This window comes from Podarcis filfolensis (genome assembly GCF_964270895.1).
Source record: "Podarcis filfolensis genome assembly, chromosome: 9".
Classification (NCBI taxonomy): domain Eukaryota; kingdom Metazoa; phylum Chordata; class Lepidosauria; order Squamata; family Lacertidae; genus Podarcis; species Podarcis filfolensis.
In genome coordinates, this window is record NC_139610.1 from 4,314,922 (window position 1) to 4,342,426 (window position 27,505).

The 27,505-nt window shown below is 42.4% G+C and overlaps 1 protein-coding gene across 3 annotated transcripts in view; it reads left to right on the forward strand.

Moving 5' to 3' along the window:
- The window catches only part of CC2D2A (coiled-coil and C2 domain containing 2A), a 52,309-nt gene that overhangs the window by 5,768 nt on the left and 19,036 nt on the right, over window positions 1-27,505 (forward strand). For all 3 annotated transcript variants that reach the window (XM_083630055.1, XM_083630054.1, XM_083630056.1), the window contains exons 3-22: window positions 147-235; window positions 1,216-1,317; window positions 2,797-2,898; window positions 3,593-3,775; window positions 4,727-4,889; window positions 7,176-7,312; window positions 8,635-8,766; window positions 9,700-9,909; window positions 10,182-10,292; window positions 12,041-12,177; window positions 13,231-13,387; window positions 14,958-15,208; window positions 16,018-16,195; window positions 18,161-18,317; window positions 20,450-20,597; window positions 21,027-21,165; window positions 21,533-21,736; window positions 23,024-23,116; window positions 25,062-25,153; window positions 26,486-26,653. In XM_083630055.1, coding sequence (XP_083486181.1) covers window positions 147-235; window positions 1,216-1,317; window positions 2,797-2,898; window positions 3,593-3,775; window positions 4,727-4,889; window positions 7,176-7,312; window positions 8,635-8,766; window positions 9,700-9,909; window positions 10,182-10,292; window positions 12,041-12,177; window positions 13,231-13,387; window positions 14,958-15,208; window positions 16,018-16,195; window positions 18,161-18,317; window positions 20,450-20,597; window positions 21,027-21,165; window positions 21,533-21,736; window positions 23,024-23,116; window positions 25,062-25,153; window positions 26,486-26,653 — 2,953 coding nt within the window. The remainder of the gene's footprint in view (window positions 1-146; window positions 236-1,215; window positions 1,318-2,796; window positions 2,899-3,592; window positions 3,776-4,726; window positions 4,890-7,175; window positions 7,313-8,634; window positions 8,767-9,699; window positions 9,910-10,181; window positions 10,293-12,040; window positions 12,178-13,230; window positions 13,388-14,957; window positions 15,209-16,017; window positions 16,196-18,160; window positions 18,318-20,449; window positions 20,598-21,026; window positions 21,166-21,532; window positions 21,737-23,023; window positions 23,117-25,061; window positions 25,154-26,485; window positions 26,654-27,505) is intronic.

Below are 27,505 nucleotides of genomic sequence, written 5' to 3' on the forward strand. Positions count from 1 at the left end.
AAGCGTCTTCTTTCAAAGTTTATTCCTCTCTAACCCAGATTTCCAAATGCTGTAAATGTTTTGAAAAGTTCTCTTAACGCAGTGTCAGATTAATCTCCAGTGTGAGGATTCTTTTGAAATTTATGGTATTGCTTTCTCCTGTACAGGCTTGCCTCCAGCTCCAGGCACCTCGGGGACAAGCTTTGCGGAGTTTTCCATGAGAGAGCGAATGAGAGAGAAACTGAAAGCTGCACGGGTGAGACTACGGGTGTAAAAATTTTAAAATGAACTCTGGTGGTTTAGTGCTTATCAGTCTGGAAATGGAACAGGCCTCCCTAAAACAAGGAAGAAGTGGCTGCCTACTGGGAGACTCCCTAGCCATGCAGAGCTATCCGTGGTTTCCAAACGCTTGGCAATTTGGCCTGCAAATGGCCTGACCAAAGACCTGTGAGCTTCCTGATTTGAGGACATAGAGTCAAGAAAATAGTAGAGTTGTTCCTCTCAGCTGGGGAGAGGATCTCCCAAGTCCACGTTGAATGCCATTGTAAATCACATTGAAGACATGAACTTCTGTATCTGTGGAATGGGGTGCAGGGACTGAGTGGGAGGAAAGAGGTGCTATGATCCAACCAAAGCTAGGTGTGGGTGAAAAAAAGGCATACTAACCCCCATACCCACTCCAAACCCGAACTGCATTGGAAGAATCCTTCTCCAGGCTGACTGGAGGCCTAGACTAGAGCACTCCTAGGTTAGAGGGGTACACTGCATCATTCTCTTGCTGGTCCCAGTAATATACAACATTTCTGGTTTCTTCTTTAACATACCTGTTAACGTGCTGCTCGCTGACACCACATGCTTTCTGATAAGGACTCTTGTTACCGATTTTAAACAGCTAATTTCACCTGTTCTGATAATAGATTGTTGCTTAGAGGAAATTTTTGTATTCTAAGTTGAGATTTGCCAAGATAAACTGCTATGAAATAATATCACAATCTGTACACAGTGTGTTCATGTTAGCAAACCAGAAAATCGAAAGAGTTGGGCTACAACTTTGAAGCCAGGAGATTGTGTATGCAGGAGTAGCATCTGGGTAGAATTTGGGAGTTTCTTCTTCGTCTGCCCTATTAGCAGCTTTGTGTGTAAGCTGCCAAGCTGTTTTTTGTACTTCCTGGTTGTAGACTGTTAACGGAAAGCAGCACATAACTAATGAAAGCTAAGATTCTTCCCTTTGTTTAGTCTAAAGCAGAAAGTGCTCTTCTGCAAGAAGCCTCAGGTCCTCATCTGCGGTCCCTGAAAAGCCTCAGAGAGAGGAAAAAACAAGCTAGTTTGGAGAATGAGGTGAGCAGATTGTCAATCCCTGTGTTGTTTCCCTTCATTGCATCAAAATATTTCACAAGAAAGAGATGGGTTGTCTGACATTTGGAAGGTTAATTTAATTCCTTTTTGATGACTTATACCCGTTCTTACTCTTATTTTTTTGTAAACCATTCCCTGTTTAGCAGAAATTGTGCACGGTAACCCTGTACGCTGAGAAGGAATCACTAAGTTTTAGGGAATCAAATGAAAGTTGCAGCCTATGTGAGGTTGAGCAAAATAACCTTTTGCACCAGACAGGTGCCCTAGGTGTCACCCTTAATTGTAGTTCTTTCATGTTGTTATGCCCTTCCTCCACGGCGTTCAGGGCAGTTTTCACTTGTTCCCTTTTTACCCCTCTGACAAGTCTGAGAGACGGGTCAGGCTGAGAGATGATGCCTGCCCTAAGATCACCCAGTAAGCTTTGTAGCTGAGTAGGCATTGTTTTGTTTTTAATTTTGTGTTTTATCAACCAGCTGTTTTTTAAAAAGAGATAGGAGGTTTGACTATTCCTGTCATCCCCAATGGAAAAGGACCGAGACCTGACTCTGCAGCATTGAAAACCCTTGCTTGTGTTGGTGATGCTTCCATTTCAGTTGAGCAGGCATTAAGCGCTGCTTCCAGCGGCTGCAGCTCAGCAGCAGTAAGTGGGTGAAGGGAACAAGTCCAGAGTCAGCCTGCAGCACCAAGGAACTGCCTTATCTTTCCCTCCCTCTCTTTCTTTTTTCTTTTTCTTCTCCTTCTGCGATGAGGCTACATTTTAATATTTTAATGTTTCAGTATTTTAATGTTGTATTTTTTAATTTTGTTTTTAAGTTGTAATCATTTAACTTGTTTTTATTATTGCTTGTAAGCCGCTCTGAGCCCGACCTTGGCTGGGGAGGACGGGGTATAAATAAAAATTATTATTATTATTATTATTATTATTATTATTATTATTATTATTATCACATGCCCAAAAACTGAGTGGGAATTTGAACCCAGGGCTCCCTGGTCTAAGTCTAACACTCTGTCTGCTGCTCTACACTAGCTCTCTGTATCATGTGCCCCTCCAGAGCTTGCCAGAACTATTATGTTCTATGGCAGTGGTCTCAAATGGAATTGGGCACTCAGCCCTTAAGCCCCATTGCTGAGCCACAGAGGGCATGTATTGTAGTGACACTGCATGTAGTGATGCCGTGAACTGGCTTCAGCTTGGAGCACAACTTGACACACATTTGCTGTCTCGTAACACTGGCCAACCTGGCCTCTGCTGATAGAGATGCAGGGGGTGTGTGGTTTGTGTGTGTGTGTGTGTGTATGCATGTATATATGCATGCACAAAAACATTTTATTTTATTTAGATCCCCCATCATTTTCCACATGTTGCATGGCTGACATGTGACAACACCTAAAATACACACTTCCCCACATTCCACCACTCATAATTAACAGTGATCATTAACAGTGTGTGTGTATGTGCAGGTAGATGAAGGTGAACTGAGTGCAACAGAAGAGAATAAATGCAAGGTGTCAGCAAGAGTAAAGTTCCATGATTCTGTCAAAAAAGTCAAGCAAAAATCACAGGTAAGGGCCGATATTATTTTGAAATAAAACGTGAGGTGTATAATTGCAATTTAAAATGCACAGGCTGAGCCAGCCAGTCCTTTATGTGTACCATCTGTTATGTGCTGCTTTCCTCTCCCCAGAGAGTGATTTCTTGGGGAGTGGTCCCATTCCTGGAGCAGCAGCAGGAGGAGGGGGGGGAGCGTGTGGCAGGTGACCAGATCAACCCTGTAGTTTGTAAAGCAGCCTGCAGTCTCTCCAATTCTTCTGCATAAAGAGGCTTCCCTTCTCAACTCCAAAAATATGCACATTCAGTATGTTTGCTTCAGTATAAATGAACAAAGTAAAACAGTTCTTTATTAAAAAGTAATAAACATATCAGTTGGTTGACAGTATAATCCCAAGGCTTGCTGAGCCTGCAAATATTTGCAGAGACTACGAAATATTAGCTGCTGCGTTTAATGAAAAGATTGCGAAACGTGACTTTTCAACAAGAGAGTTGGCTGTATATGATGCACAAGTTCAAATATTTTGGTTTGGAGTGTACAAGTTTTTTTTAATAAAAAATCTGGGGGAAGCAATCTGTGTTTTTGTATTGTAAACGGTGAACGGTGGTGTAGAAATATAAATTAAAAAATAATTTTAACTGTTTTGTTTTCATTGAAATATTGCACTGTGAAACTGATCTATAATTACCTTTTTCCATTCGTTCCAGACTAGTTACCCTTCTTCTGAAGAAGCCTATAATTTCTTCACTTTCAATTTTGGTCCTGAACCGGAGAATGCTGTGGATGACATGCAAGACAAGACTAAGGGTGTGTTGAATCTAGATGGCAAGGAGAGGGAAAATCAGGAATCTGCACTCAGCCCCAGAGAAGAACAAGAAGAAAATGAAATGGTACTAATGAAATTACATGTCCCTACCTGTTTGGGCAAGGTTTTAGTGTTGGTTATTTGTTTTGTATGGTATATGAAACTTGGAAGTGTGCAGCCAGCAGCTGATGGGCAGCAAAATCCTATCTATATGACTATTTGACTTGTCCTTGCATATTGAGCTTAATGGGACACCTGACATTTAAGCACATAATGTCCACCAGCCCAGACTTTTGTCTGAAACTCTGGCGATGCACTGCAAGAAAGTGCACTGTGATGCTGACCTAGTGAGACCAATATTCTAACTTAGTAGTTTCCTGAGTACAGGCGTGATTTGTGCAAGAATAGCCTTTGTGCTGAAGATGCTTGAGTGTAATTCTGAAGTGATGGACATGAGGCAGGAGTTGATAATGCAGGTGAGCTGCGCACAGGTGAGCTGCATTCAGGCTGCCGGCCAGCCCTATGGAGCCTCCTTTTATTGACACAAATATGCAAAAAATATGCATTTTGGGCTGTGACCTTTACACATCTTCTGGTCCCGAGATAGTGGGGTGGTACAAAGTTATTTTGGCACCTGTTTCCGCCGCGTCATTTTCCCCTTGCACAGTGTATGACGAAGGAGACAAAAGGTCTCAGAGACAAAGGTTGCAGGCAGGACACCGCAGAGTACTGAGACTGCAAAAGGTTAGACAGAGGGTACGATGTTCAGACAGCTGTGGCTTGTCTGGGGGGGGAGTGTGCCCTGCACCCCAAAGTACAGGCAGGCTGAGGCTGCCTGCGGGCGGGGAGTGTCCTCCCTCCGGACCCAGCGATCATCCCTACATAATTCAAATAATGAGTGGGAAGTTTTTAATAAACCAGCAATGCGGTGGCTGAAAAAAACATTTGCATATACAGACCTGTGAAGTATGATGTCGTTTGTCCAGGGATTATGATGAAAAGTTGTTGTTTTTTAATGTTTGCATGTGAAATGCAGGATGAAGAGGAGCATCTTGTTCATGAAAAAGAGGGTGATGACCTCTTCCTTATAGAACACACAGTCCCAGACTTCCTAGTGACGAGACCTGCAGAATATGAAAGCTACTCTGCACGCGTGCAGAAAGAGAGAGAAATATTGTTCATCCCGAGTATGCGAAGAGGTATGCCTGGCGTATTTTTACTGTGAGGTTTTGTGTGTTATTCAAGTTGTTTTGTGTCTCTCTCTTCGTGTTGTTTAAAGAACCAGTGGGGTTGCGCTGACCTAGGGTGTGGTGGGTGGGGGGCTAGTGGGATTAGAGTAAGATTTGGGTTAAAGAGTAGGGGGTAAGTTGTAGAGAGTTTCCTATATGTAGTCATATAGGTGTTTGTTTGGGGTATTTTAGGCCATCTGGCATTTAGCCGGTTGGTCCTAGGTCTCAGCTGGTGTGGAAGGCGGTGTTCAAGGACAGGCCATCCCCCCTGTTGTTTGCGATAGGGGGCGATCAGCGAGACAGTGTGAAGTGACTTTGTAACGTCACTGTCAGGTATAAGGTTCATAAGCAATGTTGCCAATGTTATGAGCAACATTGTTGGTGTGTTGGGGTGGGGATGTGGGTGCTGGTACGCTCTGGTGCCACCATAGTGCTGGTTGATTTTATCAGATTTTAGCCTGATTGTGGGTTGTGTTATTAAGGTTGGAGTTGTTTTTCCTTAGTATGGAGTATGGGGGTGTTGAAGGTGTGGGTGATGGGGAATGTGGTTGAGGTCGTCTTGTTATTCAAGTTGTTAATGTGCCTCTTGTAGTTGCAATAATTATTAGTCGAGCTTATGGGTCTATAAGTAAAGGACATGTTTTCAGAATGATTGGGATATGAAATGATTCAAGATATATTTGGTGTACAACAAAACAATTCTGAAATGCTCTAGGTGGGTGGTTTGTCTCATCCATTGCCAAGGAAACATCCATCCAGACCTTGAGCTGCAAAGAACAAAATACCTGTCATTAATCTCTGTTGGCTATCACTTCTCGAAAACTAAATGTACCCAATACTGCAGTCCAAAGCACAGTTAACATGGAAATACAGTAGTTTAAATAGCCTCTATTTCTTTATTTTTAAATTCAAAACCAGAGAGCCAAACCACAGTGAAAGTAAGGATATGGTCAGGTATGTAATTTACTGATGGTATGGAAGTGACATGATAAGCTGTAACTTCATAAGGGATTTTTTTGCTGTTGCTGCAGAATTCAGAGGGGTGGTACTAAGGGGATGTGGTTGCAATGTAGACCTGAAGCTGCAAGACCAAGACTAAACGTACATGATGAAGGGCCAAAAAAATCAGCGGCAGGAGACTTATTTTGTATGGAAGAGGTCACAGATCTCCAAACAGAACTGGGAAATACTGCTGTCTGCATCTCTGGAGAGGCATTGCAAGTCGGCATACCATATATAGACAGAACTGAGCTTGATAGACCAGCGGTCTGACCTAATATAAAGCAGCTTCCTAAGTTCCTAATTTGTTTTAATTTAAACCACTGATACAGATTGGAATAACCATTGACATTTTTTTCCCCAAGGAAAGTGCAGGTGTCTTGCTGTAAATAAATATCTTTTTACACTGGGTTACTTAAGGGTTGTATCCAGTTAAATCCTACTAATAGAAGAAGACCCATCGAAATTAACCATGTTAAATCAGTCATGCCCATTAATTTCAGTGTGTGTGCTCTGAGTAGCACTAAGATTGTACGCAGCCCTAAATCTTCCAAACTCCTCAATTCCATTTTAGCTCTGTTACAAACTGCAAACTGGAGCCCTCGGGGTGTGCAGACTTCGACATAGAGTGTATGTCCTGCCCTGTGTACTACTCAGGGCATCTTAAAATTATTTGAACTCACGATGCTATATAGAACAGAAAAAAAATCATTAAAATTACAGTGCGCTCTCTCTCTCTCTCTATATATATATAAAACATCCAGCCTGAATAATTGTTCTTGTTTTTTAAAAAAAAACACTATTTGTTGTGGTGTTTGGTCCTAAGAAAAATATAATTTTGCCACCAGTTGTTCCCTTCATTTTTCTGTAAAAATAAGGTTTAATTGTTCAAGGTTTGTGCATAGTTTTGCATTTTTCTTCTTTGATGATTCTGACTCATCAATTTTTACAGCAGATTATTAAGGTAGATTTGTATAGGACTACTTAAAAGCTATTAAAATTTATTTCTTATTCATCTCAGTTAGACAGACCCTTTGACTTAAGGACACTTAAGAGTTCTAGTTCTCAGCCATCTGCTTGGATCATTCACTACTTCTGTCTTGAGTTCTCTGCCTGTAATATGGGTATAGCAACTCCCCTCAAAGCTAAACAAATATTGCAAAGAAGAGTGCATGTTGAGAGTGCAACACGTAATGGCAACGTTACTGGACTAGTGGCTAATAGTATGTTTGTGTACTGTGTGTCTCTTGCTTTTAGTTCCTGCCTCTCTGAAGGTACCAGAAAACATGCAGCCAAGGTACCTTGAGGATGAAGGTCTGTATACAGGAGTGCGTCCTGCTGTGTCACTGTCAAACCAAAATATTGTAGAGAACAGGATTCTCAAGCAGGAACAGGTAACATTGTCCTCTTCTTTTTCTCATTTTGGTGCCACGAATGCAGGCATTTTTGGGGAGGCAACTACAGTACCTTGTGATTCTCAAATGACTCACTCAAGCAGTGCCTCACTTCAGCATCATAAAAGTTAATGCTGGCGGAAGCTTCCTTCACACAATGCAGGAAAAGATGTGGCCTCGTGATTTTCGGTGGCTAGGTGATCCTGCTACGTTGACAAGGGTCTCTCCTCTGCAATCCAGCCTAAGGGCCCTTGAGGTTGATCCGTGTGAGCTGTGTCCCTTTCATTTTAGCCTCATTGACTTCAGGATTTCAAATGGCTGGGTTTTCATCTTGTTTCCCTTTTAACAAAACTTCCGTTTCCCTGGTAGTGGGAAAGGCTTTGTGTTTTGCAGGGTGAACTAAATATTTTTACAAATCTATTCAAGATTTCACGGTAGAATTATTTAAACAACATAAATGTGTATGGCATAAGAGCTGAAAATCAGCTGCGTGTGTGTCTTAATTAATCGACAAAGTGAACGACAGGCAACTGGTTGTTTCCTTTCAGAATGCAGATACGGAACTGACAGAGCTGGTCAGACCGTATTTTAAACATTTAGCTACCTTCAACCATGCAGTCTTATCTATTTATTTTTTAATAAAACAATGGACACGATCTGTCATTGTATGGGCAGAGTTGTCAGTCCGTGCTATCTGAGCACTGAGGAAAGTGCAGGCATAGAGTTCAACTAAGTGCAGGCATAGTGCCTCAAGTGCTGTGTGCCAGACAAAAGAGCTATGGGGGGAATAGAACATTTGTTCCTTTAATGGCCTGTTGTGTTGTGTGTGTGGCAGTCCCTAAAGGAACAAAGCTCTGTGGGGTTTTCTGCGATCCCTGTGGGTGGGTGGTTATGCCTGCATGGAAGTGTGCTGTGCCCAATGTTGCATATCCCATTGCTTTAAAAGCACTTAATTCTGGTGATGGACACATGAATCCTGGATGCACACACCTTGCAGGATCATGGCAACTATTTAACCTATTAAAAGCCTTTCCAAGCTACGCAATATCTACAAAATCTGGACAGTGTGCAGAAATAAAAGCAGAAAAGCTTTGAAATGGTTATCATAAAAACAGATTTAGTAATTTGTCTATGGGTCAGGGAAAGGCTGAACGAAAAGAGATGACTTCGCAAGATGTCTGAAGCAGCTGAGAGATGATGTTTGGCAGAGAGAAGGGAGTGGCGGAATGTAGGGTTAGTGATGGAAAGTCACTGGACTTCCATTTATTGAAGATAGTTATGAGTGAAGTACAGGCATTTTTATTGTCTTCTGTTGTTTGTAGGGGAAAAGGTGGTTTGGAGATGATGGCCAGATTCGGGCTTTGCCCAATCCAGTTAAACAGTCTCTTACTAGACCTCCAATATTCCCAGTCGAGGACGGGAAAGAACCAGAGCTGGTGACATTTTATAAAAAGGTGAGTTTGTTACTACCTCTTACTGATCTGTCAGGGTAGTGTGGCCTACTGGATAAGAAGATTAAATTATTCTGGCTTAAAAGACTGGGCAGTTTTTCAGCCTTGGAGCCAGCTATTTAAACAGACCCCAACTCCTCCTGTGCAATCGGTGTAGTTTCACATTCAAGCATGTGGAACTGAAACGACTCTAGGCTCCATAGCAATGTATTGAAGTGTGTCTGGTTTGGCGCTGGCTCACACTGACTTCAGGAGCAGAAGCCAAGCAGGAGGCTAGGATTTGTATGCACAATTCACCTCACATGAAATATTTTGTGACCTGGAGCGTACATAAAGATTTCTGTACACCTTGTGCTTGCAGTCTGTCCGCCTTACTAATTTTGGGATTTTGTGGCAAATGAATTAGGTGTACAACCAAAGTTTCATGTTAAGTTTTGCATATGATAGGGTGGGTGAGGGAGACACATATCAGCCCTAGATTCATTTATTCCTCCCCTGCCTCCTTTCTTTGCGTGCTGACTTTGGTACTGCAGTCCTTGCCAGTTAAAACTAGTGTTTCACATTTCATGCAATACAATAACTCTGGTTTAACATTGGTTTGCTAACAGGGAACTTACACCACGTTCCTGGTTAGTAAATTGTCATTAAACTAGAGTTCCTAATTTTGGACATAGTGGAGAACTCTGTTTCAAACAGTGTTGCAGTACTGAAGCCAGTGTATGAGGCGTGGGGAAGAGTGAGGCTCAACACTCATTTCCAGCTTGGCAACCCATCATTTAGCAAGCCAGGATCATGACATCCAAAAGGGGCCAAGATGTGCATTTGTGGTTTGGTGGCTCTGTTCTTTCCTGCTCTAATGTACACCTCAGAGAACTGTTTTATTTACTTATTTTTCAAACCTCTGCTTTGTGTTTGCATTTTTAATCTGCTTCCTAGGCCATAAAAATGAGGCTTGCTAATCAGTACATTGTCGGATCTGGGGACCCTCAGGGGCAGTTTCAGCTGGACGTCGATATTTCTGGATTAATATTCACTCACCACCCCTGCTTTAGCCATGAGCATGTCTTAGCCGCTAAGCTGGCTCAGTTGTATGATCAGTATCTATCAAGGAGACAGAAAAATATTACTGAACTTCTTACAGATAAGGTAATGCCATAGTTTTTTGAAGCTTCACAGTAAAATAGAAATCCTGGTGAAGCATTGCAAATATACCTTTCATAACATGTTTGATGAGGATATAGCAAGTGTCTAAAGATCCACTTTTATATACTTTATATGACAGAAAGAAGCTATCGCTCGCCTGTCACGAGTTCTGCCTAAGTGTAGAATCTTCCTTTCTCTGCCAGTTTTTTAGGTTGAGTACAGTAGCGCAATTACAATATATCAATTAACCCCCCCCCCCCCGATTTATTTTTAAGCTGCGTGCTCTGAGAAATGCCTTGGAGAATATTTCAGATCCTGGCGAAGGTGGGATTCTTAATCCAGTAGCAAAACAAAGCAGAACTGAATACAAGATTGAAATAAGGCAAGTAGAGGGCACTTTTGTATTTACTGTGTCTTGGGCTTGTGTAGAAAGGTTATCCAACTTGACGTTTGAAGGCCTAGTTTCTGTGACATGATCAGCTCCCTGAACCACTGCTCTAGTTTGCTCATTACTTGTCCTATTCCGGACACTTACCAAGCAGTCAGAAAAGAACAAATGGATCCCTTTTTTCTTTTCTTGCCCCCTCCCCAAAAGCTTTCTTACAGAGATTGTCAAGCACACTGCCTCCAGCATGCCTGACAACCTTTGTAGAAAGTTTTGAAAAAGGGTCCAATTCATTCCATTCTTGGTTGGTCCCTTTCCCCTCATACCTTTAGCTGGTGTACAGGTGGCACCTGTCATGCCTTTCCTTTCTTTCTGCCTGTGGGAAATGAAGATCCTGGGCAAGTCCGTTCGGACTTTTTCCTTCAAAAGGAAAAAGAGCAAGAAAGGAAGTTGTGGTTCCTGGTGCTAAGCTCACGCCATAGAGTCCAGCCCTGGCAGCTCCTCTATGTGAGAAAGTCCTTTCTGCTCATGCAAATCTGGATCAAAGTCTTAGTGTTCTGAGCCCCTCATAGGCATGACATCAATGGGTAAGTGGGGCTTCTTTAGCCCCGCGCGCGCTCTCCCGGCTGGAGAGGTGGCGCGCGGCTAAAGAGGCTCCTGCCATAGCCGCGCATCACCTCTCCAGCCAGGAGAGGGTTGCGGGGCTATGCCGTCTTCGCTCCATAGGACGCACACACATTTCCCCTTCATTTTTGAAGGGGACAAAGTGCGTCCTATAGAGCGAAAAATACGGTACTTCATAGGATCACTGTAATTGCTGTTTATGCATGCTGGCTATAATTCAGCCCATAGCCATTTGTATGAATTTTTGGCTTGCACATAATGGGACTTGCACATATTTGTGGGCTGGTTGGCAGCCACAACCATTGGCATGTTCCTGATGTGGTTTGTTTTAATGAACTCAATCTGAGCTGGAGATCTCTAGTCGGGGAAATGATAATTGGCTATTAAGAATCACATAATGCAGGTCCAAGGAGCTGCATCCAGTTATGGGGTAGTGGGCTGAGTGTTGGACGAGGACTGGGAAGACCTAGATTAAAATCCCTATCAGTCAGGAAGCTCACTGGGCGATCTTTGAACAATCACTACCTCTCAGCCACATCTACCTTATAAGGTGGTTGTGTAAACAAAGTAGATGGGGTAGAGGGAGAACCAGGAGCAAACTGGAGCAGGAAATGTGGGATAATAATACAATAAATAATCGATACAATAAAATAAATCTTTGTTTTAATGTTTTGTTTGGTCACATTTCTATTTGCTCTTTTGAGCACCTCCAGTGGAAAGGACAAATAAATACATTTATAATAAACTTTTAAGCGATGACCAAACTAGATGCATCACAGTGTACGTGAGTCCTAAAGGTTTTGGGTTTTGTTTATCTTTCATGCAGCCACAAGGACATTTTACTTGAGCAGTAGTAAGGGAGAAGGGATGCTTTAATCATTTTCTCTCTTCGTTCTTTCGCCAGTAGCTTTACCCTAATAATAGAATTATAGAATTGCATAGTTGGAAGGGGCCACCAGGATCATCTAGTCCAACCCCCTGCAGTGCAGGAACCCTAAGGCTCAATTGAATCCAGCGCATTGCAATCGGGAAAGTTAAATGTCAACACATCATTTGACTTTTAATGGTGCATGTATTCAGTGTGTGGTTCCCTCTAATGGCATGTGTGTTTGTGTGCACAGGCAGACAAGACGACTTCGTGATGTTGAGCAAGAAAGAGATCGGACATTGCTTAAGGCCATTATCAAAGTTTGGAAAGAAATAAAATCCCTGCGTGATTTCCAGAAGTTCACTAACACACCCCTGAAGCTCTACCTGAGGAAGTATGTTTTTACAGGAACTTGGTTGTTCGTTGTAGCAGTAAGATAAGATTTAATGCTTCCATTTCGTGCTGATTCATTTCTAAGGTCTAATGTACTACCCTAGCCTACTCACGGGGTTGAATGTCCCTCCAGACCATAACATAAAAAATACCAGCAAACAGAAATCTAGCATGTCAGTCAACCCAAAGACTTATTTCAGTTCATTTTTAAATCGTTGTATCCTCCTTTCCCATTAATAGAAACACCCAACGTGCCCAACAAGCATTTAAGATATTCATTAAAAACAAGTACAGTAAATCAGTTGCAAAATAAAGTGTAACTCGGCAAAACCAACACAGCTGGTGACACTAACCCTGAAGTCCAAAAGACTTCCAAAAATTTTAACCCCTCATCAAAAGCCCAAAGGAGCAAAGAAGGCAGATGGAACGGTCAAATTTGTCACTGTATTAGTGTTACAGGCTACCTCTCCAGCTAGTACTTTCAACAGTTGAGTTTTGTCCCAGTTGAAGCATTTTTCAGAGGCAGCCCCAGAAAGAGCTCTTGCTGACATTTAACCTAGAGATTACCAAGGCCTCCATTAACTGTAGTCAGGCTCCTGCTCCCAAACTATGAACCTTCTTTTCCAGAAAAAAACACATACCCCATCCAAAATAGTCTAAACACCTAAATCTGGATCATTTTCACCCCCAAGCCACAAGTACTTCTATCTTGTATGGAGTAAGTTTTTGCTTGTAGCCCCATCCAACCCTTCATTGATTATCATAGAATCTTAGAGTTGGAAGGGACCAAGGGTCATCTAGTCCAACCCCTGCAATTCCAGGCACCAGTGTATTCTATTTAATTTGAACTGGAAAGGAGATGGCATTGAGACATAAGGCTGAACTAACAACCCCCTCCCAACCTTCTCTTTCATGCCTGGAAGGAGGATTTCAGCTCTCCCCCCCCCCCTTCCATTTTTAGATTTACCGCAGCTTGTTGTGGTGTCAGAACTCTGAAGTGTGGATAACCTTAAATTAACCTTATAAGTAATAAATATATTGCTTGCTGTTGAAGGGAAGATGTTGATCAAAGGTTGGATGAGAAGGCATATGAAGCAGAAATTCAGGCTGAAATATCTGAGTTAACAGAAGAACACATTGAAGAGTATGAAAAGAAAATGGAAGAATATAAAACTGAACTTCAAGAGTGGAAATCTTGGAAGAAGGCACAGGTTTGAGAGAGCATAATTGTGTATTGGAACATGCATGGGACAGGCTCAAGACTAGTTATCTAAGCCCTTCCTTACTTCTTCCTTGCAAAATGGCATTTCTTAGATGAGATGTCATGGTGGTGTAGCAGGAGGTGAGAGGCCCATGAGGAGCTGGGGAATCTTTAAGGGCTGGGAAAACTGTGGTGTAGTGGTTAAGAGCAGTAGATTCGTAATCTGGTGAACCAGGTTCGATTCCCCGCTCCTCCACATGCAGCTGCTGGGTGACCTTGGGCTAGTCACACTTCTCTGAAGTCTCTCAGCCCCACTCACCTCACAGAGTGTTTGTTGTGGGGAAGGAAGGGAAAGGAGATTGTTAGCCGCTTTGAGACTCCTTAGGGTAGTGATAAAGTGGGATATCAAATCCAAACTCTTCTTCTTCCCCCAAAATGGGAGGACAGCTTCACCCCCATATATATCTGTTATTGATAATATTTATAACTACCACAATATTTGTGCTATTTTATGATAAAATAAATCATTTGCATTCAGAAATTATGACCACAGCCAACGCAGTTTGTTTCTTTCATTTTTCAAATCTCTAGTCATCTGCACATTGCAGCCTTCCTGGGTTTCCTGAAAACTGCATGACTTTCCTCAGCTCGGCTTAGAGGAGACTGCCTCCTTTGTTCCTACAGCTGTCTATCATTGCTTTAAAGTCTTTTTACTTTTGAAGAAATTGGTGTCATTGTTTTTAAGGTGAAAAGAAGGACTTTCCTTAAAATCAGCAACTGCACATCTCTCAGGCCCTCAACAGTCATCCTTCCGGGCTTCCTTGTGTTTCAAATAAACCTCAGAGGAAGACATCATGAAGCAACTGCTTCTGTGGAGGCTGGGGAGGCTGGAGAGCAGTGGGAAAATGTTTAATGGGATTGCGGGGTGAGAGGTGTACCACTCATAGCTACCACACAGTGTTAAGTTAAATAAAGAGAAAGAGGCAGAAGAATGGAATCTTTCGCAAGGAAGAAAAGTTTTGAGAAATGGAAGGACAAGTTTCAGTACAGCTTTAATTTTGGAAACTTTTTTGTCAGTCTTTGTACAAAGTTTTTCATTCTCGATAGTTTTTTTTTAAAAAAAATGGCTACTTGTTTAATTACTTTTTATCTCACTGTTTTATCTGTCTTTAAAAAAATGTTGTGTTGTGTTGTAAATTTGTGTTTGGATTTAGGTTTTATTGTCTTTAGCTTATAAGCTGCCCTGGATCTCAAACACACACACACACACACACACATCCCCCCCAAGGAGTGTGAGATACAAGTTTGTGAATTAAATGACATTGTGTAGATACATATCTGAGTGGCAGAAGATCAGATGAGGAGTAATAGGAAAAATCTGTCATAATAATAAGTTCCGCGTGAAACTAAGAAGCAACTGATGCTAGAAATAGCAAAACTTTCTTTTCTTAGATATTTGGCACTTTTTTATTATCAGTTTGGTCACTTCAAAATTATCAGAAGTAACTAATCCAAAGATAGGTCCAGTTTTTATCGACGCTCTCTGCTGAAGGGGGAAAATCTTTTTTTAACACGCACAGAAAATCAGAAAGAAAAAGAAGAAGAAAACAAGCCCAAATGCAGATGATGAAGTGGAAGCAGAAGAAGCATCCGATTGTGTGGAAGGGGAACGTATGAAACCTGTTCCTCCGCCGCCCGTAGTTGACAGGTTGGAGGTGGAGCAGGAGGTGAGAGAGAGAGCTGCTAAGATTAGAAGGAAACCAGGAGAATCCATTCTAATTCCTGAGTTGAGCTTGACGGGGAGCGTCACTCCAAACGAGCTTTGTCCTAGGTGAGCTTATACATGAACGTTTTTATGAAGGTAAGGTGGAAATGTCTGTTCAGTTACTTAGCTCATGGTTCATACATCCCTACTTTAAAATGTTAATTTGCAACTCATTGAAATCTTAAGTTACCCTTGCTCTACAAGAAGTCATTGGATGATGTGGTGCAATGTTCTTCTGCCCCGAGGACCGCATCAGATGGACGCCCCACCCATGCAGATAGCAGGTGCAAAGAGCTGAATCTGGATCAAGATTCTAGTGTTCAAGTGTGTGTGCAGGGGGGCTTTAACCTTTTGCCCTCCTTTGGTCCCATTCAAGATTGGGCCTCCTACCCCTGGAATCTGCACTACCGAAAGAGATGCATTTGTTTTTAATATGAAGGCTTATAGCCCACTACGTCCTACCCATAGAAATTAAGGGGTGCAAGTTGGTCATGTTCAATTGATTTCAGTAGGTCTGATCTGAGTAGAACTAGCATTAGATGCAACCCATCCGTCTTTGGGCAATGCAAATTGCAGTGCAAGGGGCCCCATTCTGGATCAGGACCACAGCAGGGAGGCAAAGGGTTAAAGCTGACCCACACCTATACATGGTAATCCAGTGGTCAGATAATCACTGACAGAGAAGGTGGGAAGGCAGCATCCTGTTAACCCACAGCGTGTGGAGGCAATACTTGTTGGGAGCTCTGTCATACTCTGTAAATAACAAGTTCTGCGTGTTTGAAGTAATAAAAGTCCTGTCAAGCACCCCAAAATTGAAAGACAACTTTCTGGTGAATATGCACATTTTAAGGTGATCTTTTAAAACTTGTTTCCAGGGCTGAAGTTTCAAGACGCGAAGATGTAAAGAAACGTTCTCTGTTCCTAAAAGTCCTTTTCAATTCAAAAGAGGTGTCAAGAACAGTGTCCCGGCAGATGAGCTCAGACTTTAGAGTTCACTTTGGGCAAATATTCAATTTGCAAATATTCAACTGGCCAGAGAGTTTGAAGCTTCAGGTATGTTGCATATTGGTTTTTTAAATATATATATATATTACTGTACATAGACATACATGCTGAGGTCCTGTGCATTATTTATTTTATATTCCTACAAAGTAAAAAACAACAACTTCATAATATTTATGCCAGCATGGTTCACAGAGTAATTTAAACAAAACCTTATTGAAATATTCAATAAACCAGTTAAAGGTAATAAACAACATAAGCAGTGCAATAAGCAATTAAAATAGCCCTTAGAACTGCAAAGTAAAAACTTCAGTTCCAGTTTTATGAAGAGTTGTAATGAGGACCTGGCTATGCACAGCTCCATCTCAAAGGAATAGTCACTTGGGCCCAGGGCTGTTGTTTTTTTGTCTTTGTTCTGGTTTTTCCCAAGGAGTTGTCTGGACTGTACCACTTTAGACAACAAGTGGCGGACTTGAAGGACTGAATATTCCTCACAAAAAGGGAGTTGGACTAGATGACCCTCAGGGTCCCTTCCATCGCTACAATTCTACAGTTCTGTTATTTTAGCCTAGCACCTGCACCTTCTGGCAGTTCCTTCACTGCGAGAAGTGAGGCTACAGGGAACCAGGCAGAGGGTCTTCTCAGCAATGGCGCCTGCCCTGTGGAACACCCTCCCATCAGGTGTCAAGGAAATAAACCACTATCTGACTTTTAGAAGACATCTGACGACAACCCTTTATCGGGAAATGTTTAATGTTTTACCATTTTTTATGTGCTATAAGCCGCCCAGTATGGCTGGGGTTTAAACAGTAAAATCATTTTCACTTCAGGGTATCTGAAGAAGTGTGCATACACACGAAAGCTTATACCAAGAACAAACTTAGTTGGTCTCTAAGGTGCTACTGGACAAATTTTTAATATATTTTGACTGTGTCAGACCAACACGGCTACCTACCTGAATCTAGTAAAATCATTACAGTGGTGCCCCGCAAGACGAAAGCCTCGCAAGACGGAAAACTCGCTAGACGAAAGGGTTTTCCGTTTTTTGAGCTGCTTCGCAAGACGAATTTCCCTATGGGCTTGCTTCGCAAGACGAAAACGTCTTGCAAGTTTGTTTCCTTTTTCTTAACACCATTAATACAGTTGCGACTTGACTTCGAGGAGCAACTCATAGAACGCAGTGTACATAGTAGCCTTTTTTGAGGTTTTTAAAGACTTTGGTGATTTTTGAAGCTTTTCCAAAACTTCTTTTGCAGCCATTTGGTAAGTTAAGCTTTTAAAACTTTTTTTGGGGGGGTTGGATTTTGGGTTGGGGTGTTTGGAATTCAAGGACTTGGTGTTGGGGAGGGGTTTGCAAGAATCTGGAAGCTTGTGTGTTTTTTTTCTGCATTTTTATGATTTTCTGTGACCATTGGGCCACTCTGCTGTTTTTTAAAAAAAATTCTGGGTTTGAATTTTGAAATGCTCTTTACAGAATGTGTGACTTTAAAGAGCACTTAATAAACTCTTGTTGTACCAAATTTGGCTTTGTTTGGACTTTTTTTGACCATAGGAACACATTAATTGATTTTCAATGCATTCCTATGGGATTTTGTGCTTTGCAAGACGAAAAATTCGCTAGACGAAAAGATTCGTGGAACGAATTAATTTCGTCTTGTGAGGCACCACTGTATTATTATTTGGCTTAGCGTGTTATCAAAAACTGGTCTAATGGTTAACATCTCTCCAGACAAACCACAGGCCGCAGCCAGGGTTTCTCCTATGGTTTACAGCTTGCGGTTCATCTGGGATAGCTCAGCCATGAGCCTGGGTTTGGGTGACACCTTAAGCCAAACTCTGGCTGAGCTCCACATGCTGTAGCATTGGAAAAAACCAAGTGCCCCAGTGCCCACCATCTCTTTCCTGGAAGGCCTTGTGTTTTCTCATTTGTGGTAAGCCAGAGCATGACTGTGATTATGTGCAAATGAGGGCATAGTGTCTGGAAATGAAAATGGTGTTCTGCTCTTGGCCACACAGCTCTATGAAACGGTTGGGCTCGGCAGTGCTAACCTGTTGGTGGAAGTGTTCATACCAGTCCCTGAGACTACGGTTCTTACTGGGAGAGCTCCTGTGGAAGAGATGGAATTCAGCAGTGACCAGCGTGTGCAACTGGACCATGAAGGCGTGGGAAGTGGTACAGAGTTGTCTTTTAAGTCCAAAGATTTAGAAGTTGCTCACATGCTTGTTGCAGACCCTGTGTTGGGATATCGTGGGTTGTTTGCTGCTTCGTTGTTTAGTCATTTAGTCGTGTCCGACTCTTCGTGACCCCCTGGACCAGAGCACGCCAGGCACTTCTGTCTTCCACTGCCTCCCGCAGTTTGGTCAGACTCATGCTGGTAGCTTCGAAGACACTATCCAACCATCTCGTCCTCTGTCGTCCCCTTCTCCTTGTGCCCTCCATCTTTCCCAACATCAGGGTCTTTTCCAGGGAGTCTTCTCTTCTCATGAGGTGCCCAAAGTATTGGAGCCTCAGCTTCACAATCTGTCCTTCCAGTGAGCACTCAGGGCTGATTTCCTTAAGAATGGATAGGTTTGGTCTTCTTGCAGTCCATGGGACTCTCAAGAGTCTCCTCCAGCACCAGAATTCAAAAGCATCCATTCTTTGGCGATCAGCCGTCTTTATGTTCCAGCTCTCACTTCCATACATCACTACTGGGAAAACCATAGCTTGAACTATATGAACCTTTGTTGGCAAGGTGATGTCTCTGCTTTTTAAGATGCTGTCTATGAGGCAGTTGCCTTCCCGCAACTCTCTAAGTCCCCTTCTTCCTTCCCAAGCAATCTAAGGCTCCGTCATCTTGTCTCGCTTTGCTCCATCCTCTTCATACCTCTCCTGGTTCTGGGAGACCAGGGGGGAGGGAAGCTGGTCACAGCAGGAGGTGGAGACCCCCTGGCTTCTTCAGCAGCCTGCCTTACCTGTCTCCTGGCCCTGCTCCTCTCCTGCTTCAGCTTCTGCCACTGAGTCTGGACTTCTCTCTGCCACAGCCTCTTCCTGCTTACTAACCTCTGTTGCCTCTTCTTGCAGTCCATGGGACTCTCAAGAGTCTCCTCTAGCACCATAATTCAAAAGCATCAATTCTTCGTTTGCTGCACCTGGGTTCAAATCCGCAAAGGTCTCTGGATGCCTATGAGTTAATCTTGATCTTTCAGCCTAAAAGGCCTAGGAGGGAATCATATTTATACAGCAACCTGAGCGCCTCGTATGATGATAAATGTAGTTAAAGAAAAGGCATTTATTACCTTATCTCTTTTTGTTCCCCCACCACCACCCATTTTATTTTCACAAACAAGTTATGCAATGCAGATTTGGCTAAGGGATGGTGACGTGCCCAAGGTTACCCAGTGAGCATTATAGTTGAATGGGAGATGAGGATTGAAATCCAAGTCTGCCTGGTCCACATCCAACACACTGTTCGCTATACTGACACTCTAATTGAGTCGAACAGCTCAATACATACTGCCTTTACTTCTTTATTGGGCTGTAAAAGTCTTATTTTACGATTGTTGGTACAAGCCAGCCAAGAGCAGCATGTGTTCCATATTACACTCAAGATTAATTATTTTGATTTTTCTGCAGGATTAAAATGTAGGAAAACACTTCAGGTTTCTTTCGATAAATACTCCCTAGTTTTCTTTTTCCTGTTTCTTTTATGATTATAAGCATTTACAAGGAACCTTCACTTTTTTATTCATTCATTCATTTATTTCTTATTTACTTACTAAATAGATATTTTGACTAGCTATATTTCCTAGAGTTTGAGTTTCTAATCAGTTCAGGATGTCCTGAAATTTTGGAGAGCTCATGAGATCAGCCTATAGGACCCATTTGGGGAATTTTCATGTCTAAATTTGACATGGTGTCCAATGCCATTCTATAGGGCAGAAGTGGAGAGGGGTGGTGGGCTAAATCTTTAGGACACTCCCCACTCCAGCCTTGGTGGCCTCTGTGACATATAGGTGGGGTTGCCCACCTATAGTTGTGACCTTGATGTCTAGTGATCCATTCACTCAGGAAGTGTGATCTGGGCCACTGACTATCTAGCATGTCCCTGGCATGTAACAGTTAACAAACTGGTTTGATGAAATCACCATTTGGTGAGTTTGGACAAAGCAACAAATTTGCTGCTAACCAAGAATGGAAATGTTAAATCTTCTTCCTATTCTTGTGAAAAGGGGGTGGAGCTTGAGATTTCCGACCACTCATGCATGTAACAACAAGCCACATTTTTGTTTGATCACGCTAATGTGTTTGGTCTCTCATTGCAGGTGTGCCGTTTTCATTTGAAGCCGATGGCAGTAATAAAATTATTTTAATGACCTCAGGCAAAGTGTCCTGCAGTGTTTCCTGGGCAGTTGGAGAAAACGGGATACCCTTAATTCCACCAGCATCACAGAAGAACGCTGGAATCTCAAGGTAAATGAACTTCAGCAAGCATTACAGAAACATTTTTAGTATATGCAGTTAGATAAATCATTCTATGGGCAAGCAGTTTCATTTTAATATCTGCTTGGTCATAAAGTAATAGAAACCCGTCTGCTCACTGCCTATAAAAGGCATTTTATTATGCATGATTTCTAATTCTAGTTGTACTCAGAGTAGGCCTGTTGAAATCTCTGTACTGACATACATTGTTTTCAGTGAGTCTTCTCTGAACATGACTAGCATGATAGACCACTATTCATCAAGAGAGCTCTAAGTTTCCAAAGTACAGAAAGCCATACCTATTAGAACCATGGATCGTAGGACAAGTGTCATTTATCTGGTCCCAGAAAGAATAGGCAGATTTCTTTTAACTTTGTGTTTGTTTGTTTTAAAAAATATTACTAAATGTTGTCATTTCAGTGCTTTGAAGAATATTGATGCCATTGCATCAATCGGCACATCGGGGTTGACTGACATGAAGAAACTTGCCAAGTGGGTAGCAGAGGCAAAGCTCGATCCAAACGACCCAAGCAATGCTGCTCTGATGCAACTCATAAAGGTAAGAATGGCTCCGTGAAACATGGTGCTGAAACCTTGGATTTGCAATCCCCGCTCCCTTTGCCTCCGGAGTTTCATAGAGATTTTCCTGCCCAGTGCTGAGAGAGCTATGCCGTATTTCCACATATGGTTGAATAGTCACAGATTGCCAGGTTGGGTTCTTGGTCTGCAACTAATTTTTGCAGAGGGGGTGGGCCAGAATGTTGCTCCCCTATTTCCTCAATATCTCTCTTACATCTGGGTTGGCAAGGAGGTAGAAGCTGGGCTGCCTCCAGGAGGAACCGTCTGCTGATTCCCAGTGCAGGGGTTGGGTTAGAAGCCACCTAAATTTGCAACACCTTTCCATAAACTTCACATTTCTTGTTTAGGTTGCTACAAGCGGCGATGCTTCCGTTCCTGATTTCTTCAGGCTGGAGCAGCTGCAGCAAGAATTTAATTTTGTTTCTGATGAGGAGTTTGACAGATCTAAAAGATTCCGGCTTCTCCAGCTCAGAAATAGCGAAGTGGCTGAGTTTCGAAGTTATAAGTGCGTCCCATTGTTGGAAAGAGAAATCAGCGAAAGAATCTTCCAGGTCAGACGTCACTTAAAATGGTTGGGATTAAGTTCATCATCTTTTGGATGAAGTATCCTCCTGTTAAATAGATTCACTGCTGCAGTCTGTAAAAAACCCAGTGAACCTCATTTTAGAGTGTTCAGAGCAGTTCTTCCCAAACGTTGTTAAGACCACTGCCCCACTGGTTCCATAAATTCATTCCCAATGTCCCCTTACCCCGTCCTATAAAAAGCAGCATTTAGTATAGTGGTTTGCACAACCCAGTAAGGAAGATAACAGCACAGTAAAATTCAAAACAGTTAACAATTAATTGCACATTTATCAATTGCACATTTTCAAAATCCAGTCAAAATTATTAAATTCCCCATCGCAAACAGAACATGCAACTGTAATGACTCGGCCCTGGAGACTATGGAACATGTAATGCTCTTCTGTCCCAACTGGACAGATGAAAGATCTCGGTTTTTAACTCCTCTCATGAACAAGCTTCATCTCCCAATCCAGCCCTGGATAGTGTCCCTCTTTTTGCAAGATTCTGATTGTTGGATCACCGAGATGACAGCTAACTTCCTGCTCAGTGTGATGAGGAGGAAGGCTGCACTGGCTTCTTTTTCGGCACCACAGCTGTAGTCGATACTCTGCACAGTCGGATGAGATTCCAGGTAGCTTTGTAGTGCAAGGACGGTGGAGCTGGGACAGATCCGGGGAGCTGAAGGACCCCTTTGATGATCCTCCTCCAGCCTCGGCAGTTTTTTGTCTTTTTGTTCTTGAACTATCGGTCATTCGGTGTTTTGGATCCCCTGTTGTTTCTGTTATCTCCTTTCCCCCCCCTTTGGGTATTTGCCCAGGACGATGTCTGCCTTTGCCTCCCCACCCCCATTTTATGTTATGCTGTTATTTCTATGTATGTTGTGCTATGGCCACACGGCTAATGCAATAAAATCTATATATATATACATTAGATTAATTCCACTGGGGGCAGGAACACCCACCTTGGGAACCACTGGTTTACAGGATGGTGGTAGTATAATACATTTGAAGCAGAAAAGTCCAGGACTACATTTTTTAAAAAAACAACTGACTACTTGGATCGCTAAAATTCTAGTTTCTTACTCATCTTTCATTAGTTTGCATGCATTTCTTGGAGGGTATTTAGGGCTCCCTGCCCCTCCCCCAAAAGTGGGATTTTCTGTTTATACCTCAGGGTCCCTTTTAAATCCCTTTGAAGCCCCTTCTCTGCCTGACAGCACCAGAAGTGATATAGAACATTTAAAGAGCTCGTGGTTGTTGGCATTTTCATTTTAGGAGTACGAGAAAAGATTGCGTGAGAGGGATGTCATTGATACTAAAGACCATCTGGATGCACACAGAGCATTAGTTGCAAAGTACCTCCAAAAGGTAGGAGGCAAAATAGAGTCTTTCTTTTTATTATGCACAATTCTTTATTTTGGCAAGAACTGTGCTGGAGTGTGTGTATTGAAGTCTTCAGCGGCCACCCTCTGTGGCTTCTGCACTCTGGTTCCTTCAATGCAAAGGGCCAAATTATACATGGGAATACCTTGAAGGCACTTGCATACGCTCCCTCGGCTGTGACATCTCCAGTTTGGTTCAGCAAGTTCCTTTTGGGTATCCTGACATTGTGAAACATTGCAAAGCTGCCAATCCAAAAGGATGAATTGTAGAAATCAAATGCTGAATACAGAGACAGTTATTAGTTTCACAGTTATTAGTTTCTGCTTTGTGGTCTTGTTCCTTCAAATACAATACAATGGTACCCTGGGTTGAGTACTTAATTCGTTCCGGAGGTCTGTACTTAACCTGAAACTGTTCTTAACCTGAAGCACCACTTTAGCTAATGGGGCCTCCTGCTGCTGCCGCGCTGCTGGAGCACGATTTCTGTTCTCATCCTGAAGCAAAGTTCTTAACCCGAGGTAATATTTCTGGGTTAGCGGAGTCTGTAACCTGAAGCGTATATAACCTGAGGTACCACTGTAATCTCCCAATGGTATGTGTTTTTAGTTCTTTGGGGTGTTTTCCCCCATGAAAATGTGTACTGGGGGCTGTAGTCAGGAGCAGAAGTGATAACCAAGGCCTTCAAAGCAGGTTAATTTCTTCCACCTGAATGGCTAATCTTATCTGGCTGTTGCTGATTATGCTTGGGGGGGGCTGTTAGGGTGCTCCTGTTCAGTTATCTTGTTTGTAGGCACATACAGTGGTACCTTGGGTTACATACGCTTCAGGTTACATACACTTCAGGTTACAGACTCTGCTAACCCAGAAATAGTGCTTCAGGTTAAGAACTTTGCTTCAGGATGAGAACAGAAATCGTGCTCCAGCGGCGCAGCAGCAGCAGGAGGCCCCATTAGCTAAAGTGGTGCTTCAGGTTAAGAACAGTTTCAGGTTAAGAACAGACCTCCGGAACGAATTAAGTACTTAACACGAGGTACCACTGTACTCTGTTTATAAAAACGATTGTGTACTGTCCTGCGTGTCCTGTGGGTTGTTAGGCAGCCTAAATAAACACCCGAATTGGGTGTTTTCAAACAGTGCTTAGGTTGGGTGGGGAGCAATCTATGGGAAGATCTGCCTGGATGAGTGGTTTAGGACGCATTGTAAAGGACCCCTGACAGTTAAGTCCAGTCGCGAACGACTCTGGGGTTGCGGTGCTCATCTCTCTTTACTGGCCGAGGGAGCCGATGTTTGTACGCAGACAGTTTTTCCGGGTCGTGTGGCCAGCATGACTAAGCCGCTTCTGGGAAAACCAGAACAGCACACGGTAACGCCATTTACCTTCCCGCTGGAGCGGTACCTATTTATCTACTTGCCCTTTGACGTGCTTTTGAACGTCTAGGTTGGCAGGAGCTCAACCCGTCGTGGGGATTTGAACCGCCAACCTTCCAATCGGCAAGCCCTAGGCTCTGTGGTTTAGACCACATCGCCACCCGCGTCCCTTCACCATCTTAAATTACACCAGCCTGCCTTATGCTCGCTTCTTGTGCATAGGAATCCATCCTTTGTCATGGCCAATGGCTAGTACAATAAAGTTATTTGATTTGGATTGGATTGCATCCTTGGTTTCAACTTAGCCTAACGATTGCTGAGGAAAAAGTAGTGAATAAAATGCATAAAAGTGTGTTTACAAAGTGAAATAGGTGACACTACACTGCCCACTAAGAAGTCAGCTCTTAGCATATGCTTTGAGTTTGTGAAATAATTGGTTATGTAAGTACAGGCTGTAATCTTTGACCTGCCTTGTTGAGAAGTAAATGAAGATCCCTAGAAATGCTACTCCAATGTCTTTTAAGTGATTTCAGGTTCAAAGTAAGTTTTGTTTTCTTTTCAGGTTAGGGAATCGGTCATTAACCGATTTCTGATTGCAAGGCATCATTTTCTCCTTTCCGATCTGGTCAATGAAGATGAGATCCCTTCTCTTGGGTAAGGAAGAGAATGGAAAGTTAGATCAGAACCATAATAATGAGCTTCAAGTCAAACACATTTCTGTTTTATTAAGTTCTTTATTTGTATTTTTGCCAAGCTCTCTTTTCACCTGCAATTCCTTTTCGTCGTTTTAAAGTGGAAGATTTCTGCAAGGTGTCACAAACATCTCTGCAAGCAAATGATATCTGACTTTTACACAAATGTGTATGCTTTTGAAATAACATAGGCGCCAAATGCAGCCCTCAAGGCTTCTCTGCCTGGCCCTCAGGACTGCCCTCATCCCACACCCCTCCCTGCCCCCTGGCTGAGATGTGGCCTTGAGCTGTGAGAATGCCCTCCTGCTTGCAGGAACCTGTGAGCTTTCCTTTGCGTGGCTGGAATGTCACCTGCTTACAAAGCTACAATAACTGCGCCAACCACTTTTTTTCAGCCACCCCTAGCATGCAGCCAGTGCTCTGGGACTTTGGCCTGGGCTTGAGTTGTCCTTAAGAATCTCAGCGCAAGAAAAGGGAGTGGGGAGTTTCATGTGTTTTGCAATGTTTCAGGAATGACCTCGGCCAGACAGTGTTTTAGAGCATTATGCCGCTGCCTTGAGCTAGTGAGGAGCTTACTAAGACTTGCATAGTTTTATTTATACGTTTAACTGGTCATCCATGCATGCTTAGGTAATTATCATTCCATGCATGCAGATATGACAGAAAACACCTCTCAGGTTGTATTTCATGCTACAGAAAAAGGCAATTAGGTACACATGATTGATGGCTCCATTCCCCTCCCCCCTTCCCCCAAGTGGCTTGTGAGGAGAGCAGCTGAGATTTCACACACACACTTTCATTAACATGGGAATTTGACTATGATTCTTATTTGTTATTCCTGGGAAGTTTTCAGATAACTCGTCTGTTGTATGCATGCATTTGTTTTTGCTTGGGGTTCTCTAGAGTTTGTAACATACAAATCCACATAACTGTGTTTTATTCTTGGTTTTTCTTTTTGTCCTGCTTTGCCTTCTGTTAAGTTCTGATGGCCCAGGGTATGTCATTATGCATCTGTTAATTTCTGCTTCTCTGTTGGTGGTTGCTTTTGCTATGATACATGCATCCAAACAGGCATGTTTTGTAGAGTACTATCATTGCTTATATGCCATATGTATCATACGGTGTAAGCTCTTATTTATACCTTCCCATACCTATTTCCTGTCTGTTTTTCCTTTGCTTTTTATGTCAAATAACATTGATAATTACCTTTTTAATACAAAGTATTTTATCATTTATTTTAATAACAGAAAAAGTTACATGTGCAAATCTATTTAACTCTGCTTTTTATAATTAGCATTTTGGGACTCAGCCTGTTTAAATTGGCGGAGACAAAAAGACCCTTAAAACCAAGACGGAAAGAGAGGAAAAAAGTAACTGTGCAAAATCTCTCAGATGGTGACATAAAACTCTTGGTGAACATCATTAGAGCTTATGAGATTCCCATTAGAAAGCCTGTTGGGAGGTATGGAACTTTCTTTCCCTTTTTCTTCACACACAAATTGTCTTTCCTGAGAAACATGTATGGGTTTTTTCTTTGCTCTCTTTAGAAGGCTGATCAAGGTCTTCATTTTCTGCAGATCCTTTGAGTAGATCACTTAGTCGATTGATTTTGCTGCTGGTTTTTTTTGCACTGATTTATTTGTCTTTGTTTATCTTAAGTGTTTTCAGCACTATCTTTTGTATACTGTTTTGATGTTTTTATCAAAAAGGTATAAATTATTTATCCATCTCTATCTTAGTGTAAATAAAGTACAAATGGGGCTTCTATCTCTAAACTCTAACCAACACCAACCTCATAACATGTGAAGATAAAAATGGAACAGTTTCTTGTACTCTGAGCTTCTTGGTAGGGTCCAAACAATTCTGACCCCCTCAAAAAAAAAAAATCCAAGTCATTTTGTTTCTGGCTATTTGCTCAAACTGGCTCTTCTTGATGGTCCAAAAATGCAGTAGCCCTAGGACTGCAGAAGCATCTGCCACTAGCCAAAGCACCAAGGGGCACTAGGAGACTGCAGCCCCTGCCTGCTAGGAAGAGTCAGTGTGCAGCAGCTCTGAAAAAGGCAAATGACACACTAGGGTGGTCAGTAGGACAAGGATTGAAAAGAAAACTGATGACATAACACCACTATACAAACCAATGGTGCAATCACACCTGAAATAATGTGTACCCTTCTGGTCAACTCACCTCAAAAAGATATTGTGGATGCATCAGTATCATATCGGAGCATCCAGCCTATTTTGGACTGAATACACCTTAAATTCCATGTTTTCTAAAATTATTTCCCTTCACAGAGTGTATATTTTGGGTGCATGA